The sequence below is a fragment of the Ciona robusta genome, chromosome 14 (genome assembly GCF_009617815.1).
Source record: "Ciona robusta chromosome 14, ASM961781v2".
Classification (NCBI taxonomy): domain Eukaryota; kingdom Metazoa; phylum Chordata; class Ascidiacea; order Phlebobranchia; family Cionidae; genus Ciona; species Ciona robusta.
In genome coordinates, this window is record NC_143248.1 from 3,407,514 (window position 1) to 3,423,750 (window position 16,237).

Genomic DNA, 16,237 nt, shown 5'->3' on the forward strand with positions numbered 1-16,237 from the left:
TATTAACAACATACATAAGCGGCCTGGGTGTTGAGGTAATGGCCCAAATTGCACTTAAACCTACACACAGAAAAGTACCTCTATTAACGAGATGTTGTTTCTAGGGATATACAGATGAATCGATTCAGAAGATCATCCAAGGAGTGGAGGAAGGAAGAGTTGTGAAGCTGGATCGATGGAAGCTTCATGTGGAGAGGAATGAATGTGAACAACGAATAAATGAGGAAGAGGTAGGGTGTGTGTCTTCAATATAAACAGCATTAGATTTAAGATTAAAACCGGAGTTTGCCCATTATCTTGACACCCAGGGTGTTGCAACCAATTGGTGACCAATTACTAGGTTGAAATATGTACAGGGCAGATTTATACCTCATGCTCACTGTCGAGGTATAATATGGGTGTTTTTTTTATACACCAGACTTACAAGGTGTATTTATAAACTTCATGCTCACTGTCGAGGTATAACACGGGTGTTTTCCTATATACCCAGACACACACAGTGTACTCATACACCTCATGCTCACTGTCGAGGTATAACATGAGTGTTTTCTTATACACCAGGCACAAATGTCATATTTATACACATCATGCTAACTGTCGAAGTATAACATGGGTGTTTTCTTGTACACAAAGACACACAAGGCGTATTTATACACCTTATGCTCACTGTCGAGGTATAACATGGGTGTTTTCTTGTACACCAGACACACATGGTGTATTCACACATTCATGTTTAATAATTCACATTATAACAATATAGGTACCATGCGAGGAAAGCAAAGCAACGGACAAACCACCGTTAGATGTTGTAAACAATTACTTCAGTATTGGATCCGATGCAAAAGTTTCATTAAATTTCCACGAATCACGAGGTAACTTTTATATAATATCTATTTGTTTTTTCAGCTTCACAATTTATTACAGTTATTTGACCCTGGGTGTTAGGGTAGAAGATGGTACATAAGACACACATGGCGTATCTATACACCTTATGCTGACTGTCGAAGTATAACATGGGTGTTTTTATACAACACACACACATGGTGTATTCCGGGGCCGTGGTGTAGTGGTTAGCGTGCTTGCCTGTCACCCAGAGGTATTGAGTTCAAGACTCGTCGCTGCTACCATTGTGGGCGTATGTGTCCTTGGGTAAGACACTTAACGGCAATTGCTCCAACCCGGTGGTCACTAATAAGTTGTCCAAATTATTAGCCATACATAAAAAAAATAAACCCCAAAAAATAATCACCCACAAAGTAACATACATGGTAACTCATAAGCCGGCACAAGGTGATAAACTCGTGTGATAAAGACTGTCGTTTTTCAGCCACGCAGGGATAAAGTTAGTTTCATTCATTCATACACCTCATGCTTACACTCATGTTTATAGATTTTCATCATATTTGTTTTTTAGTACACAAATGTTGGTACTTAATAACAGATGTACAGTTGCGTATAAATTTTAAGCAATAAGTTAAAGCCACATCACGAGACCCAAGATTTAAGCCACAACTGGCCCTTTATCTCAATTTTAGGAATAACACATATGTTGGGGATAAAACCATATACGTTCTAAAGCAGTATTTTTAAACTGGGGTAAATTTACTCCTGGTAGTAAATTCCTCATATTTAGAGGGTAAATAAGCTACCAATCAAAATTCGCATTAGTTGACGGGACAGAAAATTGGGTAAATTGTAGTACTGTACCAGACATTGACTGACTCTTTGCCAAAAAGCTAACGCATCCGTCGCATTAAATATAACTGATGTAATTAGTTGCTTTTGATTTTTAATAAATAAGTGCCATATTACATATTGGGGTAGATATGATAAGCATCTTTGTTAAAAGGGTAAAGCATACAAAAAAGTTAGGAACCACTGTTCTAAAGTATATTATGTTTATGTTTTTAATTTTAATTGTTTTTTTTTGGCACAGAGGCAAAACCAAACAAGTTCAACAGTCGAATTGGAAACAAAATATTCTATGCAAAAGCTGGTGTGTCAGAATATTTAACGAGGCAGTCTAAGGATATGTTTAAACATATCACTGTTGTTGTAAGTTTAAAGTATATTGGTATTTTGAGACTTATTTTCACTGTTATGACGTAGGTACATGTAAAATAGTTCTATAAAGGTATGTTGTTCATTTCACAACTACTCAATTGCTAAAGTCATGGTTAATTTATATTATTTATAGTAAATTCCTAGTTAAAATATTTCCAGCTACTTTTTATAGTTTGACGTCAGACCTAAAATTAACTATAAAAACAAGGTGACTGAGGGAAACTGCTTGTATAAAACAGAACACCCATGTTATAATGACTGTTGGTGGCCTTTCACACAAAAAATAAGGTTAAATAAATTACACTATTCATTCATCAAGTATATAATAAAATTTGGTACGCAGCTGGCGCCCAAAAAAATATATTATAAAATTTGATAAGCAACTGCCCCCTCCCCATTTAAGTATATAATAAAATTTAATACGCAACTGCCCAAAACACTGTTTAACTGGCGCCTTAACTACAACAAACATGTTCCTTCGCACAGTGCGATGGAAAGGACATAACCCCAAAGATTCGGGAGCTGAAGCCAGTATGTATGCTCTTCCTCAATATTAACCGCTACAGTTCAGGCACCACACCATGGGGCCATCCTACTGGGACAGAGTTTCAAGCACAACGACATGATGATAAATTAATTGAAGTTCTGGCGTTTAGCCTTAACCAACTGGTATGCTTTTGTTAAGTGATTTGGTGGTCATATAATTATTGTTTTCTAAGCTATTGGGGTTACTATTACCAGTGTATTAGTCCAGTGGTCACTAATGGGTTGTTCAAACTATCGGCCACACATAAAAAACAATAAAAAGGTTCACAAAAACTCACTTACAAAGTAACATACTTGGTAACTTGCTGGTACCGCCTGTATGAACACCTATGTTATAACGACTGTTGTTTTTCCGGCCACGCGAGGGTAAGTTACATTTATATGTTTAGTTAATACCTGCCTCTAAAAGTGTAGGTAAGGGGTTTTAAGACTTAACGACGCTAAATCACTATTTTGCGCATCTGTGTCTTTTGAAAAAACACTTAAAGGCTAATGAAACAGAAATTGTCAGCCATACATTAAAAAAATGCATTAGGTGTATGAAACAACACTATAGTTGTGTTACCACATGAGGATAATTAAGTCACATTCGATCATTCTTTCACTTTGCAGGGCATGTTATTTGTTGGAGGACATGGGGAACGTTTATGCCAATGCAAGTCAGCTTATATTAAAACTGATAAGACTTTACCAATTCAAATAGATGGAGAACCTTGCAGGTGATTTTATTTTTTACATTTTATTTTTATTAGATTGGTTGGCAAACAAAAATAAATTTATTGGAGACGGAAAACCTATTTTGAATTAGATATACTTTTTTATATTTCGCGTGTTATCAAATTGGAATTTTTAAAAGAATGTAATTTTGTTAACGGTAGGGTTTCTTGCCTGTTGATTCTGCAGGCTTTTTTAATACCTCCATGTGGCGCCTAATATACCTACTGTGTGTATTGATACACCTTTGCCCATTGTGGTTATATAGGGTACATGGTGTATGGCTCTAAAAACAGGCCCATATAATTTTAAATTTTTACTACATTCTTTAATTGTAGGACCTAATACAAAATATTTCTCAGCAAATAGAAAACACTAAAAATAACCCATTATTTGTAAAAATCATTTAAATTTTTTGTATTCTTTTATTTTTCACATTTAAATTAAAAAAAATTCTTGCAGGTTAAACCCTTCAAATATTCGTATTGAGTTTTTCAACCAAGCCAGTATGGTTTATAAAACAAAGCGGAGACCTTCAGTTAACCCTGAGTAAGTAATCTACTTATACAAATTTAAAAACTCAGATATTAACATTTGTGTTCATAATATGGTATCTGATTATTAGTTACAAGACCAAACAATTTTTCAAAATTACAATTGGTCATATCATGTTCATATAACTTTGCAATAATACAGAATATTGTTGAAACAATTCAAAAATGACGCAGTTTTATGATGTATTCTATATTTATAATTCACAGTTGACTTTAAACAAGACAAACATAGTACATTCTTAACGTCACACCTATTCATGCTAATTTCACAACTACTTGTGTTAACTTCACACTTATTCATGTTAACCTCACACTTATTCATGCTAACCTCACACTTATTCATGCTAACTTCACACCTATTCATTCCACCAAATGCATTAAGGCATCAACAAATCAAGATTCGAGTGAATGCTGTAAGTTCTGCACAGTATGATGAATACAGTGGCAGGACTGACAAACTTTGCAACATAGGTAAGCCCCATCTATCATAAACATTATAGCAAGTAAAATATACAATGTATGTTGGTATACCTGGCAAAGAGTTTAGTGCCTTTGCCCCTTGGCAAGAGGGTACAGCTTCAAGGCTAACTGCTGCTACCATTTTAGGTATGTTTTGAAGCTAAACTTACCAGCAATTGCTTTTGCAGTGCCTCGTAATGTCTTGTCTAAATTGTCAGCTATACAGAAAATTCCACAATAAATAAATACCTACTAAGTTACATTGGGGATAATTCGTAAGCAGGCTTTAGGTGTATAAAAGTATTTGTTTTTCTCATTAAAATGTGTAATTGTCACTGCCGAGTATTGCGTTTTATGAGAAACATATTCCATGCCATTACCTGTCACTAAAAAATTCCACATTATGTTTAAATTAGTTATGACAAAATGAAGTTGTAACATTTCATAAAATGCAGCCACTCCACGGTTGGTGACAATTGTCTCAAACAACTCCACATTAAGCAGCGTCAGAAGTTCATGGGAAGCTGTGAACCCAGTAAGATATTTTTATTTCCAGCAAACTACTTACATTTTCAATTTGTTTTTTCAGTTTTAAGTGGAAATATTAAATTAAGAATACAAAAACTGACTATTTACTGAGTTATAAAATGCTATAAGGAAATTGTTAAATTTGACCTTTTATTGGACTATTTATTTAGATTACCTAAAAATTAATGTAAATTTTATTTTAAATACATCATTGTCAGCATATACATTATTAATTCTGTAATACAGTGATAAACGAAGTGTAATTTTAGCAGTCACGCTTTTATTAGAAACTTTTCTTCGTAATTTTTAACAGTAGCGCGTTTTCCATGAATGTCAATATGCTGATAAACAACTTCTTGCACTTTTCTAATTCATTTGATTTTTAATACTGTGTTTCAGAATATATTTGATATATTTTTGTATTACGTTACATTTATTTTTGTAGATACATATAGTTTTCATTCTGAAATATATTGACTTGTGTAGCATAGCAGAATATATGTTTTAGTAACATTTTGTTCAATTAGTGCGAGCGTGGGCCTGGTGTAGCCTCAGAGAAATGGATGTTTTTGGATGGTAAGCAATAAAATTAAATTTGTTAAAGTTTACAAGGAAATTGTTAAAGTTTACAGTTTATTACGAACCAATAAAAATTTTCCCCTTATTCTGTGTTTTGTCCTTACAATGTTTTGTCTTTTTTGTAAACTTTGAATTTTTAAATTTACATCACATTTCAGTTTTACTAATGGGTAATAGGTTAATTCTGGCCCAAATCTCATGTCCCATCCCATGCCTCACTGTAGGACCCTACTATTGTAAAAATGTGCATATACAATGTTAAAGTGATGGCCAACTTTGCTCTAAATTGCTGGCATGCCAAACTATCGGGCCTTACCCATAGTAAACAGGACCATTTTTTCAATACTATTTTTTTGAATTTCATGTTGAATTGTTTTTTTCAGCGAGTCGACCGGATAAATTATATTTGATCGACCGAACCCAAGAAAACCTTCATCTAATATGTGACGTGATTACCACTGATCGTGAGATTTATCTCATGGATATGACGGAAAGCAAAACGAATACCGCCACTGTAAGATATCATACAATAATAGAAAGTACTTCAAAATTTGGTCTGAATAGTGAAATCTGACCTAAATCACAAGGACAAGGATCTCTCAGACAAAACCTTAAAATTCACACCTTTTCTAGCTATTTTTGGATTAGATAATTTCATCTCTGAAAAGAACTTGGCTAAATAATTTATTTTTTGAATGTAAAAGCCCTGCTGTAAAACCATTTTTTTCTCATTTTACAAAGTAAAATAACATTTTAATATATGTAATGTACAACTCAGCATAGTCAAGTAACATCAGCACAACGGTTGCGTGGTGGTCAAGCTGATAGAAGATCTGTTCAGTTTCGATCTCGTATTCATAGTGATTCTGGTGTTGTAAGAGGGTAAGTGAATAGGGGTTGTTGACTTAAGTGACAGCTTCTACTTGACACTTCTGTGGTTTGGTTCGAGAGATATAATTTATGTTGTTAAGGTCCTACAGTGTGGCCCATCATGGGACTTTGGATGAAAGCCAGAGTTGGCTCGTTACCCTAACATTGTATATGCATATTCTATTTTATAACATTGTATATGCATATTCTATTATTATGGGTCCTATAGTGTGGCGAGCCATGGGATTTAGGGTTTAGCCAAGAGTTGGCCCATTACTCTAAATGTAAATTTACTGAAAATAATTTAGTCTACAAAAAAGGCAAAACATGTAAGTAGGGATGCACATTACAGAATTTCGAATCCGTGAGATTCGAATCCTTTTGTATTCCAATCTAATTACGGGATTCGGTATTCTGTTTAATGACGTCATCACACGTCATCTCATAAACTGTATTAACAATTTTTGAAACCTAATAATTTTGAAAAAAAATATTTTTGTGTTTGTGGGACTTTCGAAAGTAAACGTTTTGCAACGTCTTTTCATAGCCTGCTATACCTTTCGTGACGCAAAATTTACCCAATAGTACAATTTTTGATCATTTTACAGCTCATGACCCAACAGGGCTACTATGAAAGAGTCAATAAACTGACTTATGTGGGTAAAATTATTTTTTTTTATAAATAAAAAATGATTCGAAATTCTAGATTCGGGATTCTAGATTCGAAATAAAGTATTCTAGGATATCCTAGAATACCTAATTATTCTGTAATGTGCATCCTTACTAACATTAGTTTTAATATAGTAGGAATATTTCAAAGGGATTTTAGCTTCAGCATTCTGAAATAAAAACTAAAAAATATTTTATTTTCCAGTTCAATAGATTCTGTAGCCAGCGACATGTCTCAGGTAATTCTAAAATTATTTCGTATTTTTTTAATTTTGATTAAATTAGGTATTAAATTTAAGTGTTATATAAAATTGCAAGACGCATGATTCTCCACAATTTTAGAATTCCAAAGTAAAAATTTCTGTCATTTTTTACGTTTTAAACCAGCAGTTTTATTTCGTATTTTTCACAAATTTATACTTAAGGTTTTTTTCAATTTTTTGTTTTTTTTTCAATTTTTTGTGTAATGCTCAATTCCGTATAATTTTAGAATCCCCAAGTAAATTTTTTATGATTTTTGAATTTTAAACCAGCAGTTTTCTGTTATCAATTTTTTACAAATCTTTATGTATATGATTTTTTTCAAGTCATTGCAAGATGTACGATCTTCCACTATTGATGCAAACGATCCCGAAACCTCGGACTCTCGATCCCTGGATGTTGTATTCGAGAGCAATTTTGAGGATGCAGAGAAACCAAAACCGCATCATCTAGACAAGTCATCCTCAGAAGAAAAAGTGAGGATAGATCCAGAGGAAGACTTGACTCTTGAGGATTTAGAGGAAATTACGAAACTCGGCGAAGATGGCTCAACAATGCCACCTTGTGGGAGTAATGTGGCCAAAGTAGACTCAGAGCAGCCGAACTCTAACAACTCATCCCCGTTAATACGTCAGGTAAAAAACTTTCTGATTGATTTGTGTTTCTTATATTCTAATTGGTAAGGTTCATTTAGGCTGAAGTTGACTCATTACCCCAACATTGTATGTGCACATTATATTCTATATGGGTGAGGTCCTACAGCATGATACATTGTTCCTAATAATATGACTATATCTTATTCTATGCAAAACATTGTTAACCAATTTAGGTGGTTAAGTTTTTTTAGCCAATGTTAAGTGATTGACAGGTTTGTGTTTGATTGACAGGTCAGGTTGTTAGTTTGTGTTTGATTGACAGCTTGATAGTTTTATCTTTGATTGACAGGCTGCACAGTGTGAGACTGACTCCTCCTACTCAACGTCGAGCAACGAATATCTGATCACTGACGACAACATCGATACGACAGTGGCTCGACATAAATCAGTGATGACTCAGCGATCTGGGCCTCGGAAAAAACTGCTTCGTCCGTGTCACTCCAACCCGCCACCTAATGGTGGGGTTTTGCTCGGAGATTTTATAAAGTAAGTGATGAGATTTATTTTTATAAAAGTTTAATTTCCAAAATAATGCTTTAAGTTTTTAAATTTTTTAAAGTAGGCGACCAAAATGAATTTCATTTTCATTATTTTACGTGTGCAGCTAGATTTTATAAAGTAACATTTCTATTCCAATAAACTGAAACTCTAGCCCTTCAAAATTAAAGTAACCGTTACCAACTATTTTTGACCATTTCGTTACATTTTTCTTGACCCCTAACAACTTTTTTTTCATTTACAGTCAAAGAGATGGTAGCCCTAAAGGGAAAGTCCCCATTAGGAGAAGCTCTAGTTCTGGTTCAAAAAGGGAAGAAACGTCATCAACGTGAGATGACATTAATAAATATTTATATAAGAAATTAATCTCTATCTCTATATATAGTAGGGTGAGAAAAGATGAGACACCTTTTCATTCTATTTTCCCATCCCATTTGGTAGTAAACAAAGAACATTCAAAGAATTAAAAAACTGTATCCACAACCCCATAGACCGTTGTTAATTGTTTAAAACGCGATCCGGATATTTGGATATTATGTGCTAAAGGTGTCCCGTTTCCCCCCACTTGACTATACTTTAAGTAATTCGTAACTTTCATGCCTATATTTAGGGCCATATTTATATTAACATGCAGTTATTTCGCTAATATTTAACAGATATTAAAAATTTATTTTTGTATAGTTTAAATATTAGTAACCTTCAAATTAAAATTTTTTTGTTCGCAAAAAATTTTGTGCAAATACTTAATAAAATTTTGCATTTTTTTTACAGAGAAAACCCCGTTCTTCTGAGTAGTTTTGTTAAGGGTTTAAGATTCAACAACAACCAATCGAATAATGTAAGTTTATAACGCATTTTACTATGTTTGAAAATTGGTATAAAAGCCATATAGGCATTGTATGGTGGTGGGATGGGAGAAATGGGACATCTTTTCATTCTATTTTTTGTCCCATTTGGAGGTAAAAAACAAACTTTCAAAGATTTATAAAACCCTATCCTCACGATTCTCATAGACCGTTGTTAATTGTTTAAAACACAATCAGGATATTTGGAATTTATGTGCTAAAAGTGTTCCATATTTCCCCACCCTACTATATGTTAATCTATTTAATGTGGGTGAGGTCCTTGTTTCAAGACAGATTTTGCTTGTTACCCCATCAACGAGAATGCTTTTTGTACCTAAAAGGAGAACCTTTCAGATACAATATTACTTCATACTTGTTTACAATTGCATTCAGAATGTAATGATCAGAATATATCCTTACTGAAGGTGTAGGGTTCAAGGCTCACATTGTCTAGTAAACTCAAGTATGTTTAGACATTAAATGATAATCACAATAAGCATGTAACTACAACAACTAAACAAATAATTACAATTTCTTGCAGATCTTATCCAACCCAGACTTATCTCAAATGTGGTAAGTTTATAGTTTTATCTCTTCATGCAACTACTTGTGTATTTGTGCCTTTGCGTTTTGTCCAATGATTAAATGTTATAAAAACGATAACAAAATTATAACAAGTATGACATCACTACACCATTATGACATCACTACACAATTATGACACAAATGAATGAATGTAACTTACTTTATCCTCGCGTGGCCGGAAAACGACAGTCGTTATAACACGGGTTTAACACCTCATGCCAGCTTACAAGTTACCATGTATGTTACTTTGTGGGTGATTATTATTTTTTTTTTTTTTTTAATGTATGGCTAATAATTTGAATAACCCATTAGTGACCACTAGGTTGACACATAAGCCCACAATGGTAGCAGCGACGAGCCCTCGACATAGATTATGACATCACTACATAATTATGATATCACCACAGGAGTAAGATGTTTATGGATGCGTCCAAGCGTGGCGACGTAAAGAAGATGTGCTTGGCGTACGAGCATGGGGCGGATTTATTCATCCGTGATCACGATGGGAGCACCGCGTTACATCACGCAGCGAGGTTCTCACATTTACAAGTCGTGCAGTTCATGATTGAACATGGTAGGTGACAGTTGGCACCAATATGTTGTCACTTCTAACTAATAATAATATAATAGTAATATTTGTCTCTTCTATTATGGTGGCAAAGTTTTAGAAGTATTTTAAAAGAAAAGACAGGGTATAGCGACAAAACAACGGTTGTTAAAACATGCTTAAGAGTAAAAAACATGTTTTCATTTATTTGGAAGAAAATAAGCGTGGTCGCTACACCTGGCAGACAAACAAGCCATTTTAGATGGGTGAGGTTCCTCAGCATGGCATACCATGGGGGCTAAGATTTGGTCCAGAGTTTTGCCATTACCTTTACACCCATGGTGCCAAACACAACCCATTAGTGACCACTGGGTCGAAGCAATGTACATTAAGTATCTTGCCTAATATTTCATACGCTCATCATTGTCAGTGATAATGTGGACATTGAATGTACCAGACTGGCCTTTAGCTTATAGGCTTTATAAAAACTATCCTTGAAGAATGTATGTCCGCTTACCAGTTAAAACCTACAGTGGGGCAAGATGGAACACTGTGTTTTCATTTTATTGGAACACTGTTTTTATTCATTGTTATAACGTATAGTAGGGGAATATGGGACACCGTTTTTAATTCATAGTTATAACGTACAGTGGTGGGACACTGTTTTCATTTTATTTCTAGTTTATGGGAGTTTTTATTTAACTCCCATAAACATTCGTTATCTGTTTAAAACACCATCAGGATATTTAGATATTATGAGCCAAAAATGTCTCATCTTACCCCACAGTACTATATGTAACTTTATGGCTTTAGTATCAACACCCTATTTTCCCACAGGTAAAACTAAAGTTGTGAACCTACTGGATAATGATCGTAAACAAACTGCCCTCCATAAAGCAGCTTGGTATGGTAGGCTGGATATTTGCAGGGAACTTGTAGAAGCCGGTGCTTCACTTGCTTTTACTGATTATAAGGTAATTAAACTGTAGTTTTGACTGTTACTAAATAATTGATTGGAAATGGAATATATTTGGATTTTTTATAGCTGGACAGTGAGTATGATGTATATAAATACACCATGTGTGTCTGGTATATAAGAAGACGCACGAATTATAACTGGATAATGAGCATGAGGTTTATGAATAGACCATGTGTGTCCGATGTATAAGAAAACGCCTATGTTATAACTCGAAAGTAAGCATGAGGTTTATGAATACACCATGTGTGTCTGGTGTATAAGAAGACGCCCATAGTATACCTCAATAATGAGCATGAGGTGTGCCGTGTGCATAACCAATACATTATTTACCCCTTTCCTTTACAGGGCAAGACAGCTATAGACCGCGCGAAACAATCTGATAGTCCCGATCTTGTCCAGTATTTAACCAACGCACATCACACGGCAAATGCTCTTAACAACTGCCTTGAAACAGACCTGTAGCGCCATCTTGCCCCAACAGGGCGTCCCGGAATTTCCGCCGATTGACAATCTAAATCCCCCACCCTGCACCACACCATGCACTTAACTTTACTTTCTGTAGCCCAGAGTCTTGCTAAGCTCAATGATTCATATTTGGCAGAGGGTTTTACTTCTTTTTATTTTTAATCGCTTAGAGATTAATTCGGCGGCTCCCCGATACGTCATAATCATTACCTAAGCTCTGTGTTAAATGCTAGCCATAGCAATGACATACAGCAGTATTTTGGCCGTTAGAGATTTGCGGGGAAGATTACCATCTACCTGATGCTCGCAGTCGCCACCAAGCGGTTACATAAACATTCCTAATTGTGACTTCACAGCAGCCACTGTCTGGATATCGTATAAATACGACGTCCTTGCGTTCCGAGATCCATTCCGTTCATTTTTTACACTGTAACTGTTCTAATCTTCAATTCTGGCACGAAACGTCCTACAAAACGCATTCAAAGAAAGAACAAAACGCGTTCAAAGAAACACCTGCCGTTGGCCCGCAGACTACTTACATTAAACATAAATGCAAAATGGATATTATTTTTTCAGCATACGGTATTCTGTCTATGGAACAGATACGGTTAAACTTCTATAATAAAACTTGTCAGTATTTCCACGTACAGAGAATATATGTTACCCATACTTACCCTGTGATGGCCACATTGGCTTTGAATATTTTCCTTGTCTCGGATTAACGTTAATCTTTTCTTCTGTATTTTCGTCATTTTAATGTCCGATCATTAGACATTTTACCATGAGCATATGGTCTTTTTTGATTAAGGAACGGCATACATCTATGTATTAACATGTGCAATATCTGTCGTGTAAATATATTGAACCTAATTTAATTTGCTAAGTTTTAGCGTACTGAAGTTTAAAAAAAGTTTTCTTGAGCGAAAAGGCGCGAAGTTGTTACAATTTATAGGTATAAAGCCGTGTACAACGGACCAGGGCTCCAGGATCAAAGCTTCGGAACTATAATTTAATTCAGAAAACAAAGAAATAGCCGGCGCCGTAGCACAGTTGGTTATAGCGCGCTTGCCTATAGTAAATAAGTAACGAGTTCAAGGCTCATCGCTGCCACCATTGTGGGCGTACGTGTCATAGGGCAAGATACTTACCGACAATTGCTCCAACCCAGTGGTCACTAATGGGTTGTCCAATTTGTCAGCAATAGAAAAAAATGAAAAATTCCACCCCAAAAATCACCCACAAAGTAACATACTTGGTATAGCTCGTAAGTTGACACGAGGTGTATCATATCACTCGTGTTTAACGACTGTCGTTTTCAGGCTACGAGAAGATAAAGTAAGTTACGTTCATTCATAATCCGTTTCAGATAACAAAGAAACTAAACTTATTGCAAGTTTAGTTTAAAATGTTGGTCGACTGCCACGCTACGCGATACAAATATAGTAGGGTGGGAAAAACCTTTTCATTTTATTTTCTCGTCCCATTTGGTGGTAAACAAACAACATTCAAAGAATTATAAAAACGTATCCCTACGACTCCCACATACCGTTGTTAATTGTTAAAAACACGATCAGGATATTCGAATATTATGTGCTGAAGGTGTCCCATCTTCCCCCACCCTACTATGTATATCTTTTTGAAAGCCATAGCGAATATCGTGGTGAATAAAAAAAAACGAAGAGATTAAGTGAATCAACAGCAAAACAGCAGCTGTTAAACACGCTATAAATGTACAAAAAGTGGGTCAATTGAAGAATGTGGTTGTTAAACCCATTATAAGCACCACAAAAACCCACGCAACCTGTTTGTCCGGTTTTGCGAAATAATAATACATTGTTTAGATTCCTGCGTTTCGTGATGATCGTTTCCCCCTGCTACATCGGATAATATGACGTGTATACGTGAATCTGCACAGAAATACGTCGGTTTTTTTACCAGCAGACTGTCCGCATATAAACTTATGTGGGTAGTGGCGGGTTGTTTAGAAATCAAAGAGCAAGTAATTGTACATTAGCCGATACTTTAATAGATTTAAATGATGTCGCTGCAGAAATAGTTTTGTTAAAGATGTGATCTTGCAAAAGTTTAAGTATATATAGTAGGGTGGTGGGAAGTTGGTACACCTTCAGGACACAATGTTCAAATGTCCTGATCATATTTTAAACAATTAAAAACGGTCTATTTGAGTCGTGAAGATATAGATTTATGATTCTTCGAATTTACTTGGTTTACTACTAAATAGAACGAGAAAATGGAGGTAAAAAGTGTCCCATCTTCCCCCACCGTACTATATGTGGTTTTGTTCTTAAATGTGTATGGTAGGATGAGGCAAGACGATATGGTTTAATTCGATGTTCTTGTTTGCTTTGATGATATACAAAAATATAATTTAAAAATATAGATATGGTCTGGTGCTGTGATATCATTACAAGAAATAGATATATTACATTTTTAGTAACATGAGACACCTGTAGTCTCATATACGAGTATATCCTTGCGACTCTAACAGAGCATTTTTAATTGTTGAAAACATGATCAGGATATTTGTAAAGTTATTTTTTACTAAAGTTGTCCCTTCTTTGCCACAGTACTATATATATTTTTGTTAACCTTTGATTTTCACAAATTTAAGCTGAAAAATCGTTCAACGCTGATTTAAAACTCTATGCGGAAACGTGTTTCCTCTCATTGAAATCATTGGACTCGCGCTGTCGCAATCCGCACGCATTGCTTCGACCCCGCTTCTATTATTATTTAGCTGTTTCCGCCAATCAGACGGTGCGCCACGGTGAGGGCAAACACACAAACTGTGTTCATTGTTTTGTTGTAATCTGATTTAGCTGGATTATTCAGATGCCTAAACGTTAGAGTTGCTTGAAGAAAGGCATTATTAGTAGATGTTTTGAATCTGTTTTAGTACCTTTATAACCTATGTGTTATCGATCAGGTATATTTATAGTAGGATGGGGGAAGATAGGACACTTTTTAACTCTATATCTCGTTCCATTTGCTAGAAAACAAAAAACATTCAAAGAATTAGAAAACCGTATCTTCACGCCCCCGTAGACCGTATAGTTCGTTGTTTAAAAGACGACCAGGATATTCGGATACTATCTGCTAAAGGTGTCTCATCTTTCCCCCATCAGAACTATAGTAGTTGTTGTGTATATTCAGTATCTTCTGTATAACGTGTAATAACGGCTGCAGTGTAGTTAAACTTACGCTAGTTAAGTCGAAATTGAACTTTTTAAAACAATTTTCGTGTTTAGTGTAACCAGTTAGTATGACATATTAAGATTATACAACGTGTATTTGAAACGTTTTATTTTGAAATGTTTCTATATATCCACTTTCAATGAGGTTTGGGTTAAAACAACTTTAAGTACAGTTTGATATAAGCTTATCCTTGTCGCAGAATTCCCTTGTTTGTGTTGAATACAAACGTGGTAAAGGTTTGATACCAAGATGGTGTTATATACCAGCATATAATACTTTGGGTAAGACAAATACCGTTGGTACATAATTTCCCATTCTTACTAAACTTACCAAAAACAACGCTCAGTTAGCCATGTAGGAAAACTATTAATCATTATACAAACATTCTGTCTTTACTACCAAACGTACCGTTTTGAACCATTTGTGTGTGTAGGCCTACGTTAGTATTTACTTCCTGGACAATATTTGATACGCACTAACCCCGTTTCCCAGCAGTAACCCAGTGTTTACCACCGATAAACGTTTCAAATTTCGCGTTAAAACTGATTTCCAAAAATTAATCGACTTTAATAATAGACGACATTATAGGACTAGCAACAGGTATATAGTTGGGTGGGGAAAGATGGGACACCTTTTCAATCTATTTTCTTTTCCAATTTGGTAGTAAACAAACATTTAACGATTTTTTATAAAACTTTATCCTAACGGCTCCCATAGACCGTCGTTAATTGTTTAAAACACGATCAGGATATTTAGTTATTATGTGTCAAAGGTGTCCCATCTCCCCCCACCCTACTATATATATAGTAGACTGTGGGAAAAATTATTTAAAACATAATCAGAATATCTGAATATTATGTGCTAAAGGTGTCCTATCTTTCCCCACAGTATTCTATTAATAAGGATATATATATATAACCACAGCGCATGCGACTCAATAAATATATGTCTACCTACGCAAGCGTGTCTATTCCACTTTATTAAGTTATTTTGTTTTGCTTAACCAGTAAATTTAAAGTATCACCCACAAAGTTACAAGCGTGGTAACTCGAAAACTGGCACGAATGCATGAAACAAAACACCCGTGTCATAAGGACAGGTCGTCCCTGCCTCTTCGGTCACGCTATAATCCAAGCGGTTGAAACAGGCCGGAAAATTGTATATAGTAGGATGGGGGAAGATGGGACACCTTATCATTCTAT

General features: G+C 35.0%; 1 protein-coding gene across 3 annotated transcripts in view; it reads left to right on the forward strand.

Annotated features, from left to right (window-relative positions):
* LOC149725026 (diacylglycerol kinase zeta-like) overlaps positions 1-12,694 on the forward strand; it is a 36,348-nt gene extending 23,654 nt beyond the window's left edge. For all 3 annotated transcript variants that reach the window (XM_089893023.1, XM_089893025.1, XM_089893024.1), the window contains 20 exons: positions 105-230; positions 761-872; positions 1,937-2,055; positions 2,551-2,733; positions 3,223-3,329; positions 3,787-3,873; positions 4,261-4,349; positions 4,793-4,872; positions 5,393-5,441; positions 5,828-5,958; positions 6,223-6,326; positions 7,189-7,222; positions 7,571-7,879; positions 8,190-8,386; positions 8,643-8,726; positions 9,170-9,236; positions 9,785-9,816; positions 10,236-10,402; positions 11,213-11,349; positions 11,700-12,694. In XM_089893023.1, the coding sequence (XP_089749149.1) occupies positions 105-230; positions 761-872; positions 1,937-2,055; positions 2,551-2,733; positions 3,223-3,329; positions 3,787-3,873; positions 4,261-4,349; positions 4,793-4,872; positions 5,393-5,441; positions 5,828-5,958; positions 6,223-6,326; positions 7,189-7,222; positions 7,571-7,879; positions 8,190-8,386; positions 8,643-8,726; positions 9,170-9,236; positions 9,785-9,816; positions 10,236-10,402; positions 11,213-11,349; positions 11,700-11,816 (2,331 nt within the window). In that variant the 3' untranslated portion in view covers positions 11,817-12,694. The remainder of the gene's footprint in view (positions 1-104; positions 231-760; positions 873-1,936; positions 2,056-2,550; positions 2,734-3,222; positions 3,330-3,786; positions 3,874-4,260; positions 4,350-4,792; positions 4,873-5,392; positions 5,442-5,827; positions 5,959-6,222; positions 6,327-7,188; positions 7,223-7,570; positions 7,880-8,189; positions 8,387-8,642; positions 8,727-9,169; positions 9,237-9,784; positions 9,817-10,235; positions 10,403-11,212; positions 11,350-11,699) is intronic.
* Positions 12,695-16,237: the final 3,543 nt, after the last annotated feature.